Source organism: Mus pahari, chromosome 14 (assembly GCF_900095145.1).
Source record: "Mus pahari chromosome 14, PAHARI_EIJ_v1.1, whole genome shotgun sequence".
NCBI classification, from domain to species: domain Eukaryota; kingdom Metazoa; phylum Chordata; class Mammalia; order Rodentia; family Muridae; genus Mus; species Mus pahari.
Window position 1 is genome coordinate 40,630,481 of NC_034603.1, and position 25,347 is coordinate 40,655,827.

Below are 25,347 nucleotides of genomic sequence, written 5' to 3' on the forward strand. Positions count from 1 at the left end.
TCAGTTCTCTTAACCGCTGAGCCATCTCTCCAGCCCCCACATTTAATTTCTTACATTATTAAAAACAACAATTTTACAGTTCATTGTAGCAAAATTTGATTTCTTTATTCTTCAAACTTTCAAAATTTGCCTAGATTTGTTTATTTATATTATCATTATTATTACTATTATTGTCTGATAATATACGTGGGGGGGGGATGGAGGCATATATGCCACAGTGCCTGTATGACTGTCTGAGGACAGTTGGGAGATCAGTTCTCTTTTCCTCCATGACTGCAGGGATTCACTTCAGCTCTTTGGAATTGCACCCACAGAGCCATCTCACTGCCCTCCTGGAGATAGTTTAAAGAAAGAAAATATAAAACATTATGTATTTAAATACAGAACTAGTAAAACTGAATTTTTTTAGCTTCAGAAGTATCTTAGGAATCCTTATGTATGTTGGGTCTATAGTATTAATCTATATATTGTGATGTGTTTGCTTCTGAAAAGGTGTTTTCCTAGAGGCCTTTCCTTAACCTTACTCAGAGACACAGGTTGTACTTTCAGTCAGGAGCAGGTAGAGGTAGCATTAACTTCTGTTTACTAGTCCCATGCTCTTTGACCTTTTATTTATCTACTTAAAATACTTTAAGATTTATTTTTATTATTCTTTAATTATGTGTCTATGTTTGGGTACATGAATATTCATGCAGGGACCCTCAGGGTTGAGAAGAGAATATCAGATCCCCTAGAGTTGTAGTTATGAAACTTAGGTCATCAGACTTGGCAGCATCTTGCTGGCCCCTATTTTGTCTTTTATACAGTTAAGGTTTTAGCAGTCTAGCTAGGCATAGGCCCTACATTGCTGCCAATCTTTTTCTTTTGTGTGTGTGTGTGTGTGTGTGTGTGTGTGTGTGTGTGTGTGTGTGTGTATGTGTGTGTGTGCATACCTAGCTTAAAACTTGCCGTCTTTTCCCTGTCTTTTCTTTGGACAGGTAAACCTCTCCAGTTGACTCTTCAGGCTTGTGATGTCAAAGGAAAAGAAGATAAGTCAGGACCTGAAAATCTTCTTGTGGAGCCATGGACAAGGGATGGTAAGTGGTAGATGGTCTATTGCTAGCATGTACAGGAAGCAGCTATGTGAACTTACACCCCGACTTTGGAAATTCTCAGATGTTGGTGTTTTAGTTATGTGTGTGTGTATAATCTTTTAATGTGTATTGATGTTTTGCCTGTGTGTATGTATATGCATTATATGTGTGTCTACTGCCCTAGGAGGCCAGGTGAGGGCATCAGTCCCTTGGATGTCCTATAAATGGTTGTGAGCCCACATGTGGGTGCTGGAAACTGAATCTAAGTCCTCTGTAAGGATAGCAAGCATGTGCTGTTAATTAGAAAGCCATCTCTTCTGCTTCTAGATGAGAGTGGGTTTTGTTGTTTTAAGAAAGGGTTTCACTGTGTAAGCCAGTTTAGCCTCTAACTCAAGACAGTCCTTTTGCCTCAGCCTCCTCTAAATTCTGGGATTACAGGTATGAGTTACCAAAAACATTCATCTTCACCTAAGGTTAGCAGCGTGGCTTCTGTACACTTTGTCCAGTTCAGCTTTTGTCTAGATGGTAGTGATTAGACATTAAGTATTTGACAGTCTAAGGCTGTTCAAAATCAAAGTTCAAAAAGCAGGTGGTAGTGGTACCTGCCTTTAATCCCAGCTCTCGGGAGGCAGAGGTAAGCAGAGGTAAGCAGATTTCTGTAAGGCCAACCTGGTCTATATTTTGACAAGTTCCAGGACATCTAGTACTACATAGAACGTCTAAAAGCAAAAACAACAACAACAACAACAACAAAAATAGCCAAACAAACACCCCTCCCACCAAATCAAACTAACTAAAACAAAAAAATAGAACCAAGACTCCTCTTGAGATAGAAAAAGTTACTGCATTTAATTGTTTTAAAATTTAGATTGACTTTCTGTTGAGTTGGTTTAAAGTATTGAGTCTGAGAACATCTTTAAGAACATTACACCTGGACTGGCATTTAATGTGATGGAGCAATCCTCTTCATCTCTAGCACAAATGTATGTTTGTGTCTGCTTCATTCTGCTATAGGCTCTTTTCCTGACACAGGTGTATTTGTGAGCCTTTCCCTATCTTGGAAACCACTTGGTCAGTGTCTTTTTTTTTTTTTTTTAAGATTTATTTATTTATTATATGTAAGTCCACTGTAGCTGTCTTCTGACACTCCAGAAGAGGGCATCGGATCAGATCTCATTACAGATGGTTGTGAGGCCACCATGTGGTTGCTGGGATTTGAACTCAGGACCTTCAGAAAAGCAGTCAATGCTCTAACTGCTGATCCATCTCTCCAGCCCTAATTTTTTTTGGGGGGGGTTGTTTTGTTTTGTTTTTGTTTTTTTTTTGAGACAGGGTTTCTCTGTATAGTCCTGGCTGTCCTGGAACTCACTTTGTAGACCAGGCTGGCCTCGAACTTAGAAATCCGCCTGTCTCTGCCTCCCAAGTGCTGGGATTAAAGGTGTGCTCCACCACTGCCTGGCCAATCAGTGTCTTTTCTTTTCACTATACCACTTTGAGTCTTACTGGTTCAGTAAAGTAGAATGTTCTAGCTGCTGTCAACAATGACGGGCCTAGCCTTCCTCTTCAGGATTTGGTTTTGTTGTGGCTTTCCTCAGAACCTGAAGGCTTCTGATTTCTTCAACAGAGCCTGTTCCCTCTACTGTTCCTATTTTCATTCTCAGTACCAAGGAGGTTCCCAGTTGTACCTCCTGTCCTTTGGTAACATCTTAAACAATAAACTTTGCACAAGAAAGTTCCTTACACTTCTGAGCTGCCTAGCCTTCACAAAGAACTTTCCTTCTTAGCATCCATATTCTCTACATGGAAAGCTGTGCACAGCAAGCCACCTGCCACCCAAAGGTGGGGGTGGAGTAGGATATTGGAAGGAGGTGGTGGCAGTTCTTTCTCCTTTTAATGTCCCTTAACCTGACAAACTCAAAATGGCTTTGCTAAAGATCCTCTGCATTTTTCTTCTACTCTCAAGAATTGGAATTTTTGGAAGTAAAATTTTTGGTATCAGAATATGTACTTTTTGGCTTAGTTTTAAGAGAGGATCTTGCTATGTTGTCCAGGCTGACCTTAACCTCATGGACCTCCTGTCCTAGCCTCCCAAGGACTACAGATGTATTCTCTGCCTACTTTACAGTCCTACCCCCACCTGCTTTACAGTGTGGGGTTATAAGCACTGTTCAGTTTGAATATCTACACAGGCTTCTCTCATCTGTAAGACATTTGCCAGCCTTGCACCTTGCCTGATTTGAATACTTCCTTATTCTTCGTGGATTCTTTGCCAGTCTCCTCCATTTCCTATTCTCCTTACCTGGAGTAGGTGAATTTTTAGATTTGGACTATGACAGGTAGATTTTCTGTTTCTGTTGGTTTGATATTGTTGTTGTTGCTGCTGTTATTTAGAGTGTGGTGTATGGACAGGAGTTCTAAGCTTCTCTTGGAAGTCTTCACACAGCTCTGGCTGTCTGGAAACTTGGGCTCTGTGTGGATTTCCTACTCAGCTAAAGAAATGAGCGTGAAGAACCAACACACGAGGAATAGCCCCCCCCCCCTTAGAGCAATAAAACCTCTCTCAAGAGTACTCTTCTCAACTGGGATGTTCCAGTTGTGGGCAGATGTTACTAGAGTACCCAAGAATTCTCAGGGATGGAATCTTGACATTTGACACAGTTAATATTCCTAAATTTCTGAATGAAGTTACTGTCCCTAATACTTGGGTCTTAAAGGATAATTGGCCAATAGGAGCTGGAGGTATAGCTGCATTAAATCCTTTAAGTCTATGACTGGTTAATGTTTTACTCCTGGCATTGACAGGAAGGGACAAAGTGGTGCACACCTATACTCTTAGCATTCAGCAGGATCATGCAGGAGTATCAGATGCTCAAGGCCAGCCTAGGCTATAGTGATAGCCTGTCCAAAAAATAATCTAAACAGCAAGACAAGGTGGCACATTTATTTGGTTTTTTTTTACACTTATTATATATGTGAGTATGAATATGTGAATGCAGGTGCACATGTGCCCTAGCAGGCATGTATAAGTCAAAGGACAGTCTATATCGCCTCTACAATATATTCCTTCTTTAAAAAAACAAAACAAACAAACAAAAAACATTTATTTTGGTAATGTAGAGGTGGTTCTGAAGCTACTCTTTTTTTTTTTTTCTTTTTTTTCTTGAGACAGGGTTTCTCTGTGTAGCCCTGGCTGACCTGGAGCTCACTTTGTAGACCAGGCTGGCCTCGAACTCAGAAATCCGCCTGCCTCTGCCTCCCAAGTGCTGGGATTAAAGGCGTGCACCACCATACCCCACTCTGAGGCTACTCTTACAGAGGACGAAAGTTCAGTTCCTAACACTTGTAACTCCAGATTCAGGGATTCTGATGCCCTCTTCTGGCCTCTGTGAGCACCTGTATACATGTGGCACACATGCATCCATTAAGGCACCCATATAAACACATAACATTAAATAAACAAATAATTAAAACTTTTAAAGTACTTATTTTGATCTGAGATGCTGGCACACCTTTAATCTCACCCAAGTAGTGCAGAAGCAGAGCCGGACAAATATCTGTGAATTTGTGGCCAGCCCAGTTTACATAGTGAGATACAGGCCAGGCCAGCTGAGCTACAAGGCAGTGGTGGTACATGCTTTTAACTCCAGCATTCAGGAGGCAGAGGCAAGTGACAAGTTCAAGGACAGCCTGGTCTACAGAGTGAGTCCCAAGACAGCCAGGGCTGCACAGAGAAACCCTATCTCAAAAAACAAAAAACAAAAAACAAAAAAAAAAACAGGAAAATTAAAAACAACCCCAAATCCTTTTACAATCAGTTCTCATAAGTAGGTTCATCCAGGACTCTGAGGACAATTAGGATTGTCTGGGTGTATTGCTCTTAGAATTGTGTGCATTTCTGGCACCATGCTTTCTTAGAATTGTAAACAGAATTGCTATTTGATAACATGTGTTGTAGTTTTATTGGGTTTTTGCCATTGTACTGCTTCTCATTCCTGATAGAATCAGATCGTATGGCAGCATCTGTCTGTGAGTTCGCAAAGAATCTCTTGGGTTCATTTTCTTGGTACTTGTAACATTTTTTACACAACTGTCTGTGGAAACCCAGAGTCTAGGAATGTCTGTGTTATTAAACTCAAGTATGGAATAAGAACATGGCCGTCATTTCAGTGTTTTGACTTTACAGGAGAATGATTGAAAGCAGGTCAGGGTCCCAGGAGAAAAGCTCAAGTAGCACTGACTTGAACTACATTACATTACACTGCTTGCATTACACTGCTGCACCTTGAGTTTAACAACAAATCTTTTTGTGAGTTGAGAGATAATTTGTAATCAAAAAAGGTATATGACTCTCATACAACTGCAAATGAACACATCAACATCAGACTTTTAGATAAAGGAAGAAACAGTATCAATAGTTTAAAGGAAAAAATCACAAAACATACAAAGACCAATAATGGAATTTACTTACAGTTAGTAATCAGCTACACTTTTCTTTTCTTTTCTTTTCTTTTCTTTTCTTTTCTTTTCTTTTCTTTTCTTTTTAAATATATGTTTCTTTGGACAAAAACACTTGCATTACTCTCAGTATTCAACTTACAAAAATATAAAATAGCTTAGAAACAGAAAAAGATGGAGATAACTGAGAATGAATTAGACAGGACACCCAATAATCCCCCTCCCGTTTCAGCATCTGTCATAACCTTTGCTGACAGAGTATTCTAGAAACTGACCAACCTTCAGTGCTAAAGCCACTGAAGGTTTTTAATCAACTCAGTCAAACATTAGTCATGGCTTTTGGGATGATTCAGGAAGATGGTTGATCTTACAGTTTTCTGTCTCTGATTGAAAATTACGATTTGAGGAGACTGTACTGTGTGAGTGTGTGTGTGTGTGTGTGTGTGTGTGTGTGTGTATGTTGGAGAATCTTTTACTGATTTTTAACAGAAGGTGTGGGAGGGAGCCACATCTGCTAAGAGGTATTGTTTTTCTAGTTGTCACAAAGGTACCAGATAGGCTGGCTACCCTTGCTTTTGTTGATACTAGATCTTGGGGCTGTAACCATGACTCAAACATCCTAACTTTCTTTTCCTTTTTCTTAGGTTTTCTTACAGAGACTGGAAAAACAAGAGCAAGTACTATTTTTTCTACAGGATCTGAGACTGCCTTCCAAGTTACACAGATGAGAATTATGGTAATTTCTCTCCCACCTTCTTAAGTAGTCATACTGCTCTTCAAGGTGAATTAAGAACTGGGGAGATGGCTCAGCAGTTGAGAGTACTAGGTGCTCTTCCAGAGAGCCTGAGTTATATTTCCGGCAGCCTTATGATGACTCACCATGTGGAACCCGGCATGCATGTGGTGCGTGCAAGCAGATCTGTAAGCAAATACCCAGACACCTAGAACAATAAAAGTTTTTAAGTGAATTGAGTTAGGTGTGGTGGAACACACCTCTAATCCCAGCACTCGGGAGGCAGAGGCAGTGGATTTTGTGAATTCAAAGCCAGCCTGTTCTACATAATGAGTTATAGAACAACCAGAGCTATAGAGAGAGGCCCTGTTTTTATTTGTTTGATTGTGTGTTTGTTTTAAAAAAGTGATTGGGTTACGTTTCCATAGGTCCTTGTCATTGGGTATACAGTAATTATCTTCCTCTGTCAATCCTCTAGCAGAGGGCAAGTGTACAAATTTAGATTCAGTTTTAAGTCTCAGCAGAGAATGTTTGCCTCTGTTCCCAGGTTCGCCGTGGTGGCATCGGTGCTCAGTGTGGGCTGGTATTTGCCTATAACTCGCCTTCTAATAAGTTTCATGCAGAAGAACACTTCAAACGGTTTGAAAAATATGACAAATGGAAACTCCAGGAACTGAGGCAGTTCGTAAAAAGCAGGTACAGCCCAGAGAGAGTCTGTGTGGTCAGTAAAATTGTATCTATTCTCTTGCTGGATATGGGATTGCATGCCTTTAATTGGGAGGCAGAAGCAAGTGGACCTTTGTGAGTTTGAGGTTAGCCTCATCTAGATAGTGAGTTCTAGGTTAGCCATTACTACATAGTAAGACCCTGTCTTAAAAAAAAAAAAAAAAAAGGATGATCTTTATTGTTGAATTATGCTTATAGAAAAGGTGACAGCAACCCACCACAGAGGCCAGAAGTCATTGTTATTTTCTATTTTTTTCCCCCCAAAGACAGAGTTTCTCTGTATAGTCCTGGCCATCCTGGAACTCACTCTGTAGACCAGGCTGACCTCAAACTTAGAAATCCGCCTGCCTCTGCTTCCCAAGTGCTGGGATTAAAGGCGTGCGCCACCACTGCCTGACCTCTAGTGACATTTTTTTTAAAAATTCTGGAATTTTGGGTTCTTTTAGAAACACAGAAATATAAGAATGTGCTTTTGTTTTAATCCCCGGTGTCGGGATGTGGGGCTGCTTCAAACTGCCCACAGCAGCTGATCATTGTGCTCTAGCAGAAGTGTTGTTTTGTCAGGTGTAAATAATTTCTGTGATTGTGAGACTTTGGAATTCTGAGAACTTTTCAGAGGTTCCATAAATATGAGTCCCCTAAGAAGCAGGGTCAGTGGTAGAGCGTGTTATTGGGGAGGTAAGAGAATATGAAGGAAGTCAGATGTGTTCTGGAAGAACTGCTCAGGCTTGTGCTGCAGCATCATGGATAGAGGAAAGCAAACAGAGAGGCAGAGGCTTTGAGGAAGCATGTTGCCCAGGAAACTGAAGGTAAGAATGGCCTAGACCAGCACAAGACCTCCAAAGCGGCAGAGAAGCAAAAGGGACTTGATGTAGTGGGCTCTGGGGATGACTGAGTAGAGTGCAGAAGAGGAAAGGAGGCTGGGCCGCACCAAGTTCGTGGTGTGGGGCTTGGGTAGGTGGAGAACTTGGTAGTACCCTATTCTGAAATAGAACATGCCCCAGGGAGAATCAGGATTATGGGAAGACAAGTAGCTCAATGTTAGCCCTCTTGGTAAGACTTGAGATGTCTTACAGCCAGTAGGACAAACAGGTGCTGAGAGCTTAGAAGAGACTCTTTGTAATGTAGGAACAGACATGACAGTCTTTGAAATGTTAATTAAAAACATGGGATCCAGGTATGGAGCCTCATGACTATAATCCCAGCATTCAGGAAGCTGAGGTAAGATTGCTGAGAGTTCAAGACCAACCTATGCTATAGATTAAGACCCTGTCTCAAACAAAACTAAAGGAAAATGTAGAGATAGAAGAGATGGCTCTGGAGGACTGTGGACCAGACAAACATAGGTCACCCTGATGAGCAGCACTAGTTAAGAGACAACAGAAAACTTAGACAGAGAATAGGGGGACAAGCCCGACTATACATCCCCTCAGAAATCAGGAGCTGGGTGTGGGTGGGTCCTTAAGATGAGGGCTTAAAGTAGACATTGGCGCAGAGGTCACTGCTTACCCATCAGATAGCATTGCCCTCCTATTGCTGCTAGGAGTTATCACTGTGGACCAGAGCCCTGGACTTGCCTTCTGTGCTATTGTATTTCCCAGAAGATCCTTTGAAAATACAGGTCTGATTTAGTAGTTATAGGAAGGACCTAATTCTATTCTTTTCTTTTCTTTTCTTTTCTTTTCTTTTCTTTTCTTTTCTTTTCTTTTCTTTTCTTTTCTTTTCTTTTCTTTTCTTTTCTTTTCTTTTCTTTTCTTTTCTTTTCTTTCTTTCTTTCTTTCTTTCTTTCTTTCTTTCTTTCTTCCTCTTCCTTTCTTTTCCTCCTCTTTTCCTTCATTGTCAGTCTTGTTTGTGGTTTGTTTCTTGAGATTAGGTCTTATTAGCTTGGGTAGCTTGGAACTCCACAGCTTCCTGTGTGCTAGACTTACAGGTTTCTATCACCATACCCAGCATGATTTCTTTTTTTAATAATGGCTGCAGGCACCACCTAATTTTAAGCAACTGTGTTCTCACTCTTGGGATATTAAAATAGGTCTTTTCCTCTAAACTTTTTGTCAAACAAGGTCTTTCACATCTTAATGCAGGATATGTTTTTTTTTTTTAACCTAAATACAAGCCTATTCATGAATCCCTTAATGATTTGATCTGGTTCTAGCCTGAGTTATTCTTCAATATAGGCCAACTAAGTTGGCCTACATATAATATCAGTCTCTCTCCAGTTGGAAATAACATTTTCTTGACCATTTTGTTGTGTTTTTCTGGCACTACGCTCCGGAGACAGCATCCACCCACTGTACAGTGTGGTTTAGTGAGAGAACTTGCTTCTCCAGTACCTGACTGCCAGCTTTTTTAGGTTGCAGACTTTTTTGAGTAGACTTTCTGCCAGGCATGGTGGCAGGAGGATAGGAAGAGATTGAGAGCTCAAGGCCAGCCTGGGCTACATAGCTGAGGATAGAACCAAGTTCTCACATATGCTAGGCAAATGCCATGCCACTGAAATAGTATGCCCTCAAAGAATACATTTAAAATTCCTCAAACACGTATAATGGATGAGACTCATCGACAATTAGGGGTTAGCAAATTCCACCTGTCCTGTTGTGATCATTTATACCACAAAAGATTTCTACCATGAAATGTTTGTGTGAGGAAGAGAGTAAAGTTTTTCCTTTGTTCCAGATCCTGTTGTACATTTTCTTCACTTTTCCCCATAGTTATCTGTGGTTGCTAGACATGCTTATACAGTATGCTATTAGTGTGAGAGTTGAGTCATAGGCCAAGTATTATGAGATTTTAACAATGGAAACTTGAAGTCATGCATGGTGGCCTTCAATCTCAGTATTTGGGAGGTAGAGGCAAGCAAATGTCTGTTACAGCAACATAGTGAGTTCCAGAGTAGCTAAGGCTACCTAGTAAAACTGTCTCAAACCAACCACCCACCCACCCATCCACCCAACCAACCAACCAACCAAGAATGGTGCTTGAAAGAATGCCTGCTGAAGAGGGAGCAGCACTTACCTGTTCAGCTTTTAAGGAGAAAGATGCAATTATCCTTTGTTTTAAGGATGGAATGCTCCCTTTGGAGGACTTGCTAATCAACAGAGGTCTGTGAAGGCTGAGATTTGAGAGCTCCAGGATATGAGGTATCAACCCTTCAGTTGTTTGTACATGACTCAGACCTCAGGGTAGTTATACACACATTAGTCAGACCTAGGGAAGGGAAGCCACTCTTGCCTCTTCCTCAGTGATTACCAGAAATGCCCATCCTGCTATGTCACTCTTGCATCTCACTGGAAATGCCTGGCTTAAATGACATTTGAATGAGGCCTTGTCAGTCTCTGGAAAAACTTAGAAGCAAGAAAATGTCTATGATTACACTTGAATTCATTTGCAGGATTGGTTGCTCATCTGATGACCTTGGAGAGGATGATCCTGTTGGCTGGTTTGAGCTAGAAGAAGAGTGGGATGAAGCAGATGTCAAGTTACAACAGTGCAGAGTTGCCAAAGTAAGCAGCAGCCAGTCTGTTCTTCGCTCATTCACCTGCTTTTCCCCTCTACACACATTGCTAACTGCACTAGCCCTGAGCCAACACTGGGACGCTAGAGGGGTTGGGAGAGACAGATGTGATCTGACTATGACAGAGGGAGGTTTAACCCACCTGGGGTTTACCAGAGAAGACTTCATCTGAAAGAGAGTGTGAAATTATGCCAAGTGCTGGAAGTGGATTGGACCATAATCTTTAGTTTGGTTGATATGTGTCAGAAAGGCATACTACAGTAAGTAGTTCCCAGGCATAAATGCAAGAGGAATGTGTTTGTTCCCCCAGTTCTGAGAGTAGTAACTGCCTGGCCATGTAATTTACTTTTCCTTAAGAATAAATCTTAGAATAAGTAAGAGAAGTCAGAACTCTCTTCAGAGTTCACACACAGTAAGAGCTCAATGCATATCTATGCATTTGAGTAATACATTTCAGAAAGGCCTTTATTACTAGTGATTTGCTCAGTAGGTAAGGACACTTGCTGCCATGCCCAGGACCTGAGTTTGATCCCTGGAACCAACATAGAAGGAGAGAACCAACTCCTTCAGTTTGTCCTTTCACCTCCACAAGCACACTGTGAGATCCATGTGCCTACATGAATAAAATAAATAACTACAACGTAAAACTGGAAATAAGACAGCAAGGCCATTATGAAAGGAACTTTCCCTTTAGGGAGCAGTTTGTACCAAGCTTAACTTTGGCACTACCTTTGCTTTGTTTGCACAGATAAGAGTGTATCATTGCTTCCAGTGCATGAGTTGTATGTGCTGCTTGGAAAGTTGAAGTGATTCCTTAGGGCACTGACTGTTTCTTATCAAATATATGGTTATTGTCTTAAAAAGCAAACATACTTCTCTCACTCCTGCCTGGTTGTTGCCTTTCAGAAGGCCTCTGCTCTTGGTATGACCCTAACAAAACCTGACTTATTCTGTGTTTTGTCTTTTTTTCTGTTGGCTGAAGATACTGAATTTATTCTGTGTTCCCAGTACTGGGCATGATGATGCTTTATAAAATGTTTGCTAAAACCAAGAGGAACTTTCCTAAAAAGGCCTTTCAGTGTTTTTTTCATTGTACTTAGGGATTCCAAGTCCTTCTCTTTTATTCTTTCTAGTTCTTGATGGTGAAGTTCCTCTGCACCCGCCAGGAGTCAGCTGAGCGGCTGGGCGTGCAAGGCTTGAGCATCAGTGGGTACCTCCGGCCTAGAAGGACAGAAGCAGAACAAAGCATCCTCTATGCCCACTGTAGAAGGGACACAGAGAATATTCATGGGGCCACCCTGCTTCTTAGGACCCTGCAGTTCATCCAGCAGCTTGCCCATGACCTGGTAGGTTTCTTCCATTATTATACAACACTCCCCTAGGAGAAGTGACTGACAGTGTCAAGGGAAGTGGGCGACCTTTGAGACCTAGCCCCTCTGAAGTGATGGCAGTATTGATGAATACAGCAGATATTTGAAACCTAGCCCCTCTGAAGTGATAGCAGAATTGATGAATACAGCAGATATTTTACTGCACGATAATACAAAAAGGATGGAGAGAGTGGACTTTGGCACCAGTCTGTGGAATACCACATGGCATGTGGCCATTGTTGTAAGGTCCCCTGGAGTAGTCCTGCAGGCACATGATACTGTCCCTACATGTGCTCGCCCAGGGTTGACAAACACAGCAGCATTACGAGATCTTTCTTTAAGTCATAAAATTACTTCTCATATCTGGAGGGGAGTTTGATTTACTAAAGTGACTAAACTATCAGGATTTGAATTTGAAATATTTGGGGTTTCCTTTTACAGTTACTAGAAAATCATACTGCCATCACTGTGGAGTGCTTCAGGGAAAAACTTGTGTGTGTATAGCAGTGTCCACCCTTAGCTTTCTTTTCTCTTCATTGCACAATAAACTATTGAGCCAGTGTACAGATGGTGTTTGGGTCTCTGCTCACTAAGAACTCTATCACAGCAAAAAAGAAGAGAGGCCTAGGGGTAGTAACTAGGTTACGACAGAAGTGCAGTCCACATGTAGGGAAGTCAGGATAATCCCAGGCACCATTATCATCTAAAGCTAGGCTTAAGTTTATGAAGTCAGAGAGTCTGTGTGGCCACGTGTGTATCCGTGTGTATTCCGTACATTTGAATGCACGTGTGCACATATAGTCACATACACAAAGTCTACATAGACACACACACAAAAACATTACAAACACAAACATATACATATACACAAACACACACATGCGCATAGGCACACATGTACGTAGAAACACACATACACATACATGCACATTTCTGAGTTGTATGAAAATTTCACTCAGGTGGGTCATCTCACTTCTTAACCATAGCAAGTAAATGATATATCTCAATAATTCTCTAAATATATTTTTTAATTTTACTTTTTTCTTGTCTTTATCATTTTTTTAGGTGCAGCAAAAGGACAGTGGCTTAAAATATAAGTCTTTCCTGGACTTTGCGGGTCTTGATTTGCAGATCTTCTGGAATTTTTACAGAAAATTAAAGCAAAAGTAGGTCAGAACTTGTTATAAAGTGACAATCATAAACAAAACTGAAATGGATATTTTTTCCTTCTAAACTTTTTTTTTCTTGTATGTATTCTTCTGATTTGAAAGATTCAATTATTGAAAATGGCCCTCAAGTTTCTGTAACATTTTTAGGAAGCATTTCCCAACCATTTCCTTATTGACTGTACTCACAGCTGATAGAATAAACAGGTCAGACATTATGGTGGTGTAGGTTGAACATCTCTAATCCAAAATTACAAAATTGAAAAATGCTTGCATGCCACAAGTGGAAAATTCCACATCTCACTTCATATCGTGAATCACGTCAAAATGCAGCTGAGCTAAAAATACTGTATGGCTGGGAGTAGCTCCACAGCCACAGCCACAGTACTTACTTAGCCTGTGCAGGCCCTGGCTTCAGTCTCTAGTAACATAGTGCTTGTAAGCATGCACAAGGCCCTGGCTTCAGTCCCCATCACTGAAAAAAACTTGTACGCAAAACAAATGAGTTTCATATTTTAAAAATTATCCATTTGTTTATTTATGTGTTTGTGTGAGTTTATGCTCATGTGTGTGGGAATGTGGGCCTATGTGTATGTAGAGGCCAGAAGAGAACATTGGATATCACATTCTCTTAGCTAGGCTAGAAGCCAGTAAGCCCTAGAAACCCTCCTGTCTTTTGTGCTCCCCACCACCACCACCACACACGCCTTAGAGCTGGGTTACTGGTATACCTGTATTCACAGGTATGCCTAGCTTGTTACAAGGGCATTGGGACCTCAGTGCCAGTTCTTATGATTCTGGAGCAACCCATCTCTCTAACTCCATGGATTTCATGTTTAAACTTGGGTCCTGACTCCCAAGAGAGCCTTCTCCTCTCTCCTGTCCCTTTCCCCTCCCCTCTGATACATGCATGCATGTGCAAATAGTCCAGATTCAGGAAAAATGTTTCAAAGTTTGAGACTCTTTTGTTCTGATCACAGCCTTTTAAATGAAGGACATGATTAGTCTCCTCATTTTACAGGTGAAGAAACAAAATCAGAAATATGTCTCCTTCCCCCAGTGGGCATTCAGACAGGGTCTGTTTCCAGGTGTCTGGCAGTGCTCCTTGTGCTCCTCCCAGCTTCCTCTGGCTTGGTGTTCCTTTACTGAACCTGCTGTCTTGAGGGAAGTCTATTGTGGACAGCTCTTTGGCTTTGGAGGGTGAACGGCACCTGCTGTTCTGCTCTCTGATGGCCTTTGTCCTCTGCAGCCCAAGGGAAGAATGTATCTGTGCACAGACCCTTCTGCTGCAGCTCCTGCAGAGCTGCTTCTCAGTGCTGCAGGGTGACTCACAAGCTGCCTCAGAGGAGGAGAAGCCTGCAGCACGGCGCTTGGAGGGGATACAGGCTGCCCAGGACCTCTACACACACTTATGTAATGGTAGGTGCTGGGGTGTGCCTTGAATGTGACTTTGCACTGGTGACAATAAGCCACTTGACTATAAGTGTGAGGGTCTAGTGGTTATGTGAGCCAGAAAGAGATTGGCACTGTGGGAAATGAACCTGTTTGCTTTTCTGCCTCCCTCCCTCTGTTCCTTTTCTTTCTTTTTTTCCTTAAGAATGGTTCTCATGTATCCCAGCTTGCCTCTGGCTCACTTAAGTAGTTGAGAATAATCTTCCCGTTTCTACCTCCTGGGTAATGAAATTATAGGCAATAGGAATTATAGGAATAGGAATTATAACACAATACTCAGGGTTTTTTAAGTTTTTTATTCACTTTACATCCTGGTCACAGCTTCCCTTCTCTCCTCCCATCCCAGTCTCTCCCGCTCACCTCACCTCCCCTCATCCACCCCTTCTCCTCAGAAAAGGGGAGGCCTCTATGAGTATCATTTAGCTTTGGCATAATAAGTTGCAGTAAGACTAGGCACATCTTCTATTGAGGCTAGATTAGGCAGCCCAGTTAGGGGAAAGGGATCCAAAGGCAGGCAATGTAGTCAGAGGCATCCCCTGCTCCTGATTTAGGAGTCTTGTGTGAAGACCCAGCTGCACAACTGTTACATGTGTGCAGAAGGCCTAGGTCCATCCCATGCATGCTCTCTGGTTGGCAGCCCGGTCTCTATGAGTCCCTACAGACCCAGTTGATTGTGTAGGTTTTCTTGTCCCCTCTTTCATAGGATTCCCCAAGCTCTGCTGAATGTTTGGCTTTCAGTCCCTGAATCTGTTTCCATTAGTTGCTGGGTAAATCTTCTCAGATGACAGTTATGCTAGGCTCCTGTCTACAAGTACAACAGAGTATTATTAATAGTGTTAGGGGTGAGCTCCCTCTCATGGCATGAGTCTCAAGTTAGGTGAGTCATTGGTTGACCCAGCCCTCAAGTTCTGCTCCATCTTTTATCCCTGCACATCTTGTAGGCAGGACAGATTATGGATCTAAGGTTTTTGTGGCTGGGTTGGTGTCCCAATCTATGCACTGGAAGTCTTGCCTTGTTGCAGGAGATGACTTGTCGAGGGTCCATGATCCCTCATTGCTAGGAGTCTTAGCTAGGGTCACCTTCATGGATTCCTGGGAGTTTCCATTGTCCTGGATTTCTAGTTCATCACAGAGACTCCCCCAACCCCTATCCCACTGCCAATCCAGTTGTTTCCCAGAACTCTCTCCCTCCATCCTCCCCCCACCTCATCCCTCCTGTTTTCATTCCTACCCCTCCCTCACACAGTCCCCTGCCTCCACTGCCCACTCTCCCATGTCTAATCTATTTCCCCTTCTCAGTGAGATTCAAGTGTCCCCCTTGGGCCTTCCTTGTTACTTAGCTTCTTTGGGACTGTGCATTGCAGCATAGTTAATCTTTATGACTAATATGCACTCAGAAGTTAGTGTATACCATGTTTCTTTTTCTGGGTCTGGGTTACCTCACTCAGGATGATCTTTTTCTTGTTCACAAAACTCACTTTTATATAGACCTGGGACTCAACCCCAGAGCTTCACAAATGCTAGGCAAGCACTCTGCTGTCTGATTTATATCCCTGTCACAACAGGAGAATTTTTTTTATACCTTTTGGATTACTGTTTTGAGTTGAGGGTTTGTTCTTATACAGCTGACTTCCTCCTAGTTTCAGATACAGTTCTATTTTATTGAGGGTAATTACTTAATGTCATTCAAGACTCTGGATGAGGCCCTTATCGAGAGAGACTATAGTAACAGTTGAGGATGAAGCACATGCCACATCTGAGATACTTTTAAGTCTTTATCTCAAGTGTGTCTCAAGAGAACAGAGAAATCAAGATATAAAAACTGTCCAGGTAGTCTTTGTTTTAGTCATATGTCAAGAAAAACTAACTTGCCTATACTGCTAAATCTATACAAAGAAATAGTTTGCTCTGGTACAAAGGACAAAGTGGAGAGTAGTGGTTTGTAATCAGGTTAGTTAGGAATAGAAGAAACGTGTTAGAGCTGATCCATTGTTCTTTCTCATTAGTGGTAGATAGAACTGATGGAGATTCCATGCCCATGGAGATCCTAAAACAAGAAGTGAGAAACACTCTTCTCAATGGGGCTGCCATCTTCTTTCCTGATCGACAGACCCGGAGAAGCCAGCTCTTCACCATGATGGTAATTATATACTGAAAGCATGGATTCCATCACTGAGTTAGTCTTTATCTTCTCTAAACACATGACAGCATTTTCTGATGTGCTCACTATATGCTGAGCTTTGTGTGAGATTTTAAAGGACAGGCACTGTGCTCAGTTTGGATTTCACAGTTTATTCTCTTGCTTAGTCACAGTGTAGTTTCCACTCTTATGATTTGCCCACAATCGAATTTTTATCTTTTCTTTCTCAAATTATGAGAAAAATTTAAAAGAATAACATAGTGAATCCTCATCACCTAACTTTGACAGTGGCACACTCAGGCTAATCTTGTTTCATCTATGATATACCTCACTTACTTTTCAGTATACACACCCACCCAGTGTCATTTTGAAGTAAACCCCTGACCAATTTTATTCAAAGTATCTCAGTATATAACTGAAGAAAATCTAATGGGGTTTGACTCCTCAGCTGGTTCTTCTTACCCTCCTAGGGCCCCCCTCTACATTACTCAGATTCAGTACCAGGGTAGAAGGTGCTTTTCGTAGTTAAAAGCACTATACTGTCAAATGAAGCATTTTATACCAAATACTCTTGAATTTATTGCTGGAAGCATTCATCAGGTAGCTGAATGAATTACTTTTGTTTGGTTGGTTTTTTTGTTTTGTTTTGTTTTGTTGTCAGCATGTGTCCCATGTGGTCACTTGGATGATGGTAGTGTCTCTTAGCAAAGCGGCCTTGTTTCTTTCTCTCTGTCCATCCCTTCAGAGAGGGATTAGGTTGGGTGTTTTGTTGTTGTTGTTTTTTGTTTTGTATTTTCACTTTACACCATCACGAGTTAAAAGCACTGCTAATTTTTATGTTGCTAAACAATTCTCTTGAAGGCAATGGTGTTCATTGTGACCACCTCTTCCCAGTCGTACTGTACCAAGCAGAGGCCTAGGTCTTAAATCCTCTGGAGTCTCCCTTAGTGCCTTACATAGAAATTGGTGTTTAGGATCACTATTAAGCCTTAACATTTCCTTCTTGTTCATCCCCAAGATCACACATGAATATCAACATTGCAACATAAGCATTCCAAAATTTAAAAGTCCTGCAGTCTTTAAAAATCCAGTCTCTTTAAAATATTTAATCTCTTTTAAAATCCAGAGCCTTTGTAAATTCCAAAATCTGTTTCAAAGTTCAAAGTCAACTAGTGGCTCCTAAAAAATTAAAAATAAGTTAAATACATTTTTGTACTTCAAGAGGGAAGAACCAGGGCACAGTCACCATCAAAGCAAACAACCAAATTCCAAGTATATAAATAGCCCATGTCTAATATGGTATTCACTCACAATCTTCTGGGCTCCTCCAAAGAGCTCAGGTCGCTTCTCTGGCTCCGTCCTCTGCAGCACACACAGCTTGTCTCCTAGGCTCAGGCTGGCTCCACTCCACACTTGTTGCTGTTCTTGGCAGTCATCCCATGGTACTGCCATCTCTAAAATGCTAGGGTCTCTTGCTGCAACTGGACTGCAATTTTCACCAATAGCCTCTCCTCGCCCCTCTTCATGGTGCTAAGCCTCAACTTCTCTCCAGGATTCCTTCAGTTCTGGCCTTCAGCTGCTACTGAGTCTTTTCTTCTTGGCCTCTCAAAGTACCAAGCCTTGGTTGCTCTTCATGACTTCTTTATGCCTTCAAAACCAGTACAACCTGGATGATTCTTATATATTACCAAGTTCAGCTGCCATTTCAAGGTACAACTTGTCCCCCTCTGGAATACAGCTTCTGGTTGCTGACTTTTGAGGAAACACTTCTCCAGAAGATTTTACCCCAATGATTCTAGTCTTTTCTTAATCACTGCTAATTTCTTAGCTCTAGCTGACCAGCATTAATTGTCCCAGTAAAGCAAAGGTTTCACTTCAGTGGGTCTGGTCTCTTGGTAATCACAGCTGATTCTTCAGCCCTAGCTGACTGGAACCACAAATTCTTTTTTTTTTTTAACGATTTATTTATTATTATACATAAGTATACTGTAGATGACTTCAGATGCACCAGAAGAAGGCATCAGATCTCATTTTGGGTGGTTGTTAGCCACCATGTTGTTGGGATTTGAACTCAGGACCTTTGGAAGAGCAGTCAGTGCTCTTACCCACTGAGCCATCTTGCCAGCCCCTGGAACCACAAATTCTTAACTTAAAATATTCAACATCCCCAATAGAGTCTTTGAGCGACTCTCAAGCTTCTTGCCGGAACATCACAAGCCAGGCCTCCATCATCTGCATGTCTCTCAACACTCTTATCTTCCAAGCTCCCACAGAACAGCTCACCAAGCTTTGAACACTCAATGGCTTTTCTAGCCCAGACTTCCAAAGTCCCTTCTACAATCCTCTCCAAATAACATAGTCAGGTCCATCACAGCAATACCCCACTATCCTGGTAGCAATAGGTCTTAGGGTTTTTATTCCTGTGCTGAAACACCATGACCGAAGAACTTGGGGAGAAAGGAGTTTATTTGGTTTACATTCCACATTGCTGTTCATCTTGAAGGAAGTCCAGACAGGAATTCAAACAGGGCAGGAACCTAGAGACAGGAGCTGATGCAGAGGTCTTGAAGGGGTGCTGCTTACTGGCGTAGTTGGATGCTTTGAGATGGTCCAGTGGGTGGTGGTGTGGTATTCTGTACTGCTCTAAGGTCTCAAGAATGTTATGGAGTTGATTTTCTAAATGTACAGTTTCTGGTTTCCTAGAAGAGTGTCACTGAGCAGGAACGCAAGCAGTCTCTGCAACTCACTTTCCATTCACTCTGCACATATTTTAGGTAAGTTTACTTTTCTTTATTTGTCAAATACCTTGGATTTTTGCAAAAATTATTATTATTATTATTACTACTACTACTACTACTATATCTTCTTATGTCTTTTGGAATTGTTCTTTCTCTGCTAATCTAAAAAGCTTCAGTTTATGAAGTTTTTCCTAGGTGTAAGAGTGACTAGAATAGTGATGTACTTGAATTCGCAGTCATTATAAAAACAGTTATATTTGGGTCCACTGTGGATCCCTTCTGAGTGCTTCAGTTTCTAAGGGAATTTTAAAGGTAAAAACTGTAATTGAAGGAGGATCAGGTCTTATATGTAAATCTATAAATGTAACTACTTAAAAACTAACTACAAACCAGCATAGTGGCACATGCCTATAATTCCAGCATTTAGGTAGTGGAGACAGAAGAATCTCTAAGAGTTTAAGGCCAGCCCAGGCTACATACATAGAAAAGCCCTGTCTCAAAAACAAAAACAAACAAACAAACAAAACCCCCAAGAGCTGGGAAGAGCTGAGAAGATAGCTCACTTGGCAAAGTGCTTACCTTGCAAGAAGACTTGAACTCAGTTCCCAGACTGCACATTAAAAACAACAACAACATAGCAGAAATGGTGGTGTTACATGTAACCCCAGTGCTGGGAGGCAGAGAAAGGGAAATCCCTAGGGCTTGGTGGCTAGGCAGCCAACTTTGCAGGTCTCTGGCCAGTAAGAGACCCTTTCTCAAGCAAACAAAGTGAGCAGTGCCTGAGGAACAGTTCACGAGGTTATCTTCTAACCTCCATATACATGTACACACACACGCACACACACACACCCCACAGACACGTAGACACACAGACACACACACATACCTGCAAAACAGCACACAATAGTAATTTGCAGAAAGAAGATAAGCAGGAGCTGAGAGGACTTGGAGATTTGTTGGTGTCAAAGATGCTAGTGGATTTGCATATAAAGGACAGCACAGCCTGTCTTCCTGACCCTTGACATTGAAATCTGTCTATATTCTTTTTGGGACCTTCAAGGTAGAAAACATGAAAATCCCCAGCCTGTACCCGGCTGTTGACATGTTTGTGTCCTTTCAGTGATAAGGATCCAGGAGGCCTTCTGCTTTTACCTGAGAAGAGTGACCTGGCCGCCATGAACACCAGTGAAGTCCTGGCTGTCATGAACACCCTCCTCTCGGTTGCTGCTCGAGAGGTACTTAGTGACAGTGATCTGTCTGTGGTCTTTCCGTCCTGCTTTCAGGAGTGTGGTTATGCCAATCACCGTGCCTTCCTTGTAGCCCTCATTTGCAATATGAGTACACTTTGATATTGGCTGCCTCACCTGTGCACAGAGGTTTCCAGCCAGCCCCTGCAAACAAATTAGAAGATTTTTGTTTACCTTAGCAAGGACTGAAAACACAAGAGTGCTTGCTCGCTAAGACTTCTGTGGACAGAGGGATGGACATCAAGTGCCCAGTAGTATTGGCCAGTGAGCCCAGCAAGATCTGAATTTTTTTGTTTGTTTGTTTTTTGTTTTTTTTTTTTTTTGAGACAGGGTTTCTCTGTATAGCCCTGGCTGTCCTGGAACTCACTCTGTAGACCAGGCTGGCCTCGAACTCAGAAATCCACCTGCCTCTGCCTCCCAAGTACTGAGATTAAAGGCATGCGCCACCACGCCCGGCTAAGATCTGATTTTTTTTTTTCTGAAAATTTATTTGATTTTTTTTTTTTAATTAAGATCAGTTCATGAATTTTCAGCCCTATCAACTCTGACACTATAATCTCTTTATCTCGTGATGGTGATAATTTATATGTTGTGCTTCTTAGAATGTAGCCCATGCTGCTACCTAATAAGTCTTGCCTGACAGAAGTTTGGTTTCCAGGTCCTACCCTATGCTGTTCATTCAAATCCCTAGGGAGAGGCTCTGAGAAAGCCTCCTTGGCTCACTCTAGTAACCCAAGATTTCAAGGAGCTCTTATAGTAGGAGAGTCGCCTAGGCCCCAGCCTTGGGGTATTTGGAAGTGTGGTCTTCAGAATGACTCATATCTTGTGGTTGAGCTTAGTGTCTTTATTTAGGTTGGTTTGTTTGTTTTAGTTCATTGTTTTTGGTTTTAATGCAGTCTCATCTAACCCAGACTAGCTTGCGGAGAATGACTTCACATTTGTGAGTCTTTTGCTCCCACCTCCTGTGTGCTATGATTATAGGTGGCATGTGATGGCACACCCAATTTATGCACTTCTGGGGATGAAATGCAAGGCTTCATGTGTGTTAGGCAACTGACATACGAACTGAGCCACATCCTAGCTTTGATCTCCTCCAGTTGTTAGTGCTTTCCTGTTACTAATTTGTTTTTAAAACCATCTACAGTAGTAAACTAAGGGCAGTTCCCTTCTCTTGTAGCCTTTATTGAGCATGTAGTTTGAGTCACCAGTAGTCCCAGCTCCACTGAGGCTGACCACTGTCTAACGACCATGCCTTCAAACTAATTCATTTCTGTCATTACAGTCAGTCTGTTTTTGACATTGTGCTGTCATTTTTCTGGACCCTTCTGCTGTCCCTGAATCTTCCTTATGAAGCTCACTCTAACTACTTGTTACCAGTGTGTACTCTCCACCTTGGGTGGCTACTGCACACTCTAGTGTCCACCTCTGTTTCTGCCATTTCCCCTGCCTTGAAGCTCATTTCCATCCTGTATGTGCCTCAGATGTGAGTCTTTTTAAACTCCTGCCCTCCCCAGTCCTGCTGAGATAGAGAACTTCAGGGATTCTACTAGGCTTTACTTTGCTGATTGTGCTTCCTGTGGGAGGAATTACTTAATGGTGGAGCCAAGACTAAAATCTGGGCTGTCTTGTCCTCTTTTCAAAAGGTCACACTGTTGTAAGCTGTGATAGAGAAATGAGGTGGCATTTTTGCCAAAGAATTCCCTGTAAGCCTTAGCACTTAGAGATCAATGCTTACCCAGTGTCAGCCCTCACACATCTGAGCACAGATGGAGTTGGATTACATTGAGCCTTCTAGGGAAAGATCAATCAACTGCTATCATAGATCCCTGAGATATTGGTGATTATACAAGAGAGGTAGAATTGGATTAGGTAAAAGTGGTCAGAACTGCTTACCTGAAGTTTTCTTCTAAGTCTGTTAATTCACCTGTATCCACTGGATGCCTGCTGTGTACAAGGCTCTGAGCCAGGCACAAGGGATAGAGTAATAGAGGACCCCAGTGTGGAGAGCAGAAGACATGCCATCCTTCTCACTATGCAGCCATGCTTGTCAGTGCATGGGCATGTGGGAGAAGCTGGGAAAGACACCTAGCCCTATCTAGAGGAGCTTGGAAGGTGCTTTGGAGAAGATGATGCTAGAGCCAGGGAGAGACAAAATCTAGGGAAGATGGTGGCACTGTAGGCAGAAGGGGGCCTGTGACAGATAGATGAGGAGCACAGGTGCTTGAACTTCAGGTGAAACTGAGCTGCACACTCTAGAAAGGAGTCAGTGCTGGGGTTGTAAGATATAACACACTGATGGTAGTTGAAGTTATGACTGGACAGCTTTATGGGCAACTGGAGGACATCTGCAAAGAAAGGACAGTTGCAAGAACAGGAAGGAGTCATGGGCAGGGTTTCAAGAGAGCTACAGCTCAAGGAGAAGGAAAAGTGAGGGCACATGTGAACAAAATGTCTGAGGGGTGGGAGAAGCTGGGCCATCCAGGTGATAACTGGTACCTCTGAGTATCCCCAAAAGCAAAAGAATGAGAGACTGAAGCAAAACCACAATAAATAAGGCACTTTTAAATTTTTAAATTTTATTTTTTTATTGTATGAGTGTGAGTATTTTCCCTGGATGTATGTATTGTTCATGACATGCATGCCTGGTGCATTTGGAGGTCAAAAGAGGATATTGGAGGCAGGTATTGGTGCCGCACACCTTTAATCCCAGCACTTGGGAGGCAGAGGCAGTCAGATCTCTGAGTTTGAGACCAGCCTAGTGAGTTCTAGAACAGCCAGTCTACACAGAGAAACCCTGTTACAAAAATAAAAACAAAAACAAAAGAGTATCAGATTCCTCAGAACTGGTGTTAAGGATGATTGTACTGAACCTAGGTCCTTTGCAAGAGCAAAAAGTAATCTCAACCACTGAACCAACTTAGCTTTCCATCCCTTAAAAAAAAAAAAGTAGAGACAGATGTGGTGGCACAGGCCTTTAATCCCAATACTTGGGAGGCAGAGGTAGGTGATCTCTGAGTTTGAGCAAGCCTGATCTACAGATTGAGTTTCAGGCCATCCAGGGCTACACAGAGAAACCATATCTTGAAAAACCAAAATAAATAAATGAATAAACAAACAAAACAGGGTCTCATGCTCTGGCCGGTCTGAAACTCCCAGAAATACACCTACCTCTGCCTTCTTAGTACCAGAATTAAAAGTGGATACAGAAATTCCCAACTATAAAAGGTACCTTTTAGAATGAGGAGAATGGAAAAGAGCAAGGATGGATGGATGGAACACACACACAGACACACAGACAGACAGACAGACAGACAGACAGACAGACAGACANACACAGACAGACAGACAGACAGACAGACAGACAGACAGACAGACAGACAGACACACACACACACACACACACACACACCTCTATTTAAGGACTGGTCTGTCTGAAGTCAAGGCTCCCTGCCACTAGCTCTTTGATGGCTTAGTTTTATCTCTCCTCTCTAAATGGAGCCAACATAATTTCATTTGGGTTCACTGGTTTCCTTTCTTTCCTTGTTATTTTTATATAGAGTGTTTGTTTTGCCTTACAGAATCATATGCATGCAATCCTCTGTGACATGTTTGCTTTAATGAGCATTGGTTTTGAGATTCATTAATGTTGATATATGTACTGTCTTTCATTTGTGTCCAATGGCCTTTATGACATGTCATAATTTATGTTTTACTTTAGAATAATAAATGATTTGGTTCTAGCTTGGTGAAGTTGATTCCACAATGGTGCCAACATATATATACCTTTAATCTTATGTATAAGACTTTATCTCTAGAGGTCAGGTGACCCCTCTCAAAGCTTCAAGAACAGAGATGGTGGTTAGACAGTCCATAGAAAGATGAAGTTATTTTAGGGTAGAAGAAATTTGATCAAATACCCAGGAAGAGCCACAAAGAGAAGATATGAAGATCTAAGAGCAGGAAGAGATCGGCAGTGGGAAGGGTCCTTGGGGTGCAGAAACAGGTGGCCTATGGAGGAAAACTGTGTGGAGAGGGACATTCTCATAAAGCCATCTTTCTTGCTTTGCTACTGGGTTGGCTATTTGCTATGTCCATGGTTTGGGGTTTGTTTGTTTGTTTGTTTGTTTCTAGTGACAGTCACTCTTGCAGAAATGTCTCTAAATCGTCTTGTCTGGACACTCTGTCTGCTTTCTTGCAGTGCGAGTTGTTGATGCTCAATCGGGCCCATGGGGCAGTTGGCTCCGTGCTCTTCTCCCTGTTCTGGTCAGTGCAAGGCAGCCTGCTCTCCTGGTGCTTCCTGCAGCTCAAGAGCACAGACACTGCAGCCAAAGAGCTCGCCGTGGACCTTATTGAAAAATGTGAGTGTCAGCAATCCATGACCACAGACAGGTTTCTGAATTTGACCTGGCAAGAGAGATCTTCCTCAGTAACTCAGTTACTCGTGTATCAGGTGTGCATGGGGCTTTCTGTATCACAGCCCTCTTAGCAGGGCTGATTTTGTCTTTTTTCTTCTTTAATACAGAGTTTCACTGCTATGCCAGGCTGACCTCAGACTCAGTTTTCTGCCTCAGGCCCATAGTGCTGGATTACAGGCATGTGCCTTCATGACTGGCATAGCTTCACTTAGAGAAATGTTATCTCCACTTCTCTGAAAAGTAACAAGAACAAAGGCACTTTAATAGCAACCTTTACTGACACCTGGACTGCTTTCCCTCTCAGAAGCATTTGCCTGG

General features: G+C 42.1%; 1 protein-coding gene across 3 annotated transcripts in view; it reads left to right on the forward strand.

Annotated features, from left to right (window-relative positions):
• The window catches only part of Zzef1 (zinc finger ZZ-type and EF-hand domain containing 1), a 124,862-nt gene that overhangs the window by 37,603 nt on the left and 61,912 nt on the right, over nucleotides 1-25,347 (forward strand). For 2 of the 3 annotated variants that reach the window (XM_029545621.1, XM_029545623.1), the window contains exons 9-19: nucleotides 978-1,076; nucleotides 6,173-6,264; nucleotides 6,809-6,957; nucleotides 10,379-10,490; nucleotides 11,635-11,847; nucleotides 12,937-13,037; nucleotides 14,287-14,456; nucleotides 16,496-16,629; nucleotides 19,333-19,403; nucleotides 20,488-20,602; nucleotides 24,813-24,972. In XM_029545621.1, the coding sequence (XP_029401481.1) occupies nucleotides 978-1,076; nucleotides 6,173-6,264; nucleotides 6,809-6,957; nucleotides 10,379-10,490; nucleotides 11,635-11,847; nucleotides 12,937-13,037; nucleotides 14,287-14,456; nucleotides 16,496-16,629; nucleotides 19,333-19,403; nucleotides 20,488-20,602; nucleotides 24,813-24,972 (1,416 nt within the window). The remainder of the gene's footprint in view (nucleotides 1-977; nucleotides 1,077-6,172; nucleotides 6,265-6,808; nucleotides 6,958-10,378; nucleotides 10,491-11,634; nucleotides 11,848-12,936; nucleotides 13,038-14,286; nucleotides 14,457-16,495; nucleotides 16,630-19,332; nucleotides 19,404-20,487; nucleotides 20,603-24,812; nucleotides 24,973-25,347) is intronic. The other variant, XM_021212533.2, reaches the window with a different exon arrangement.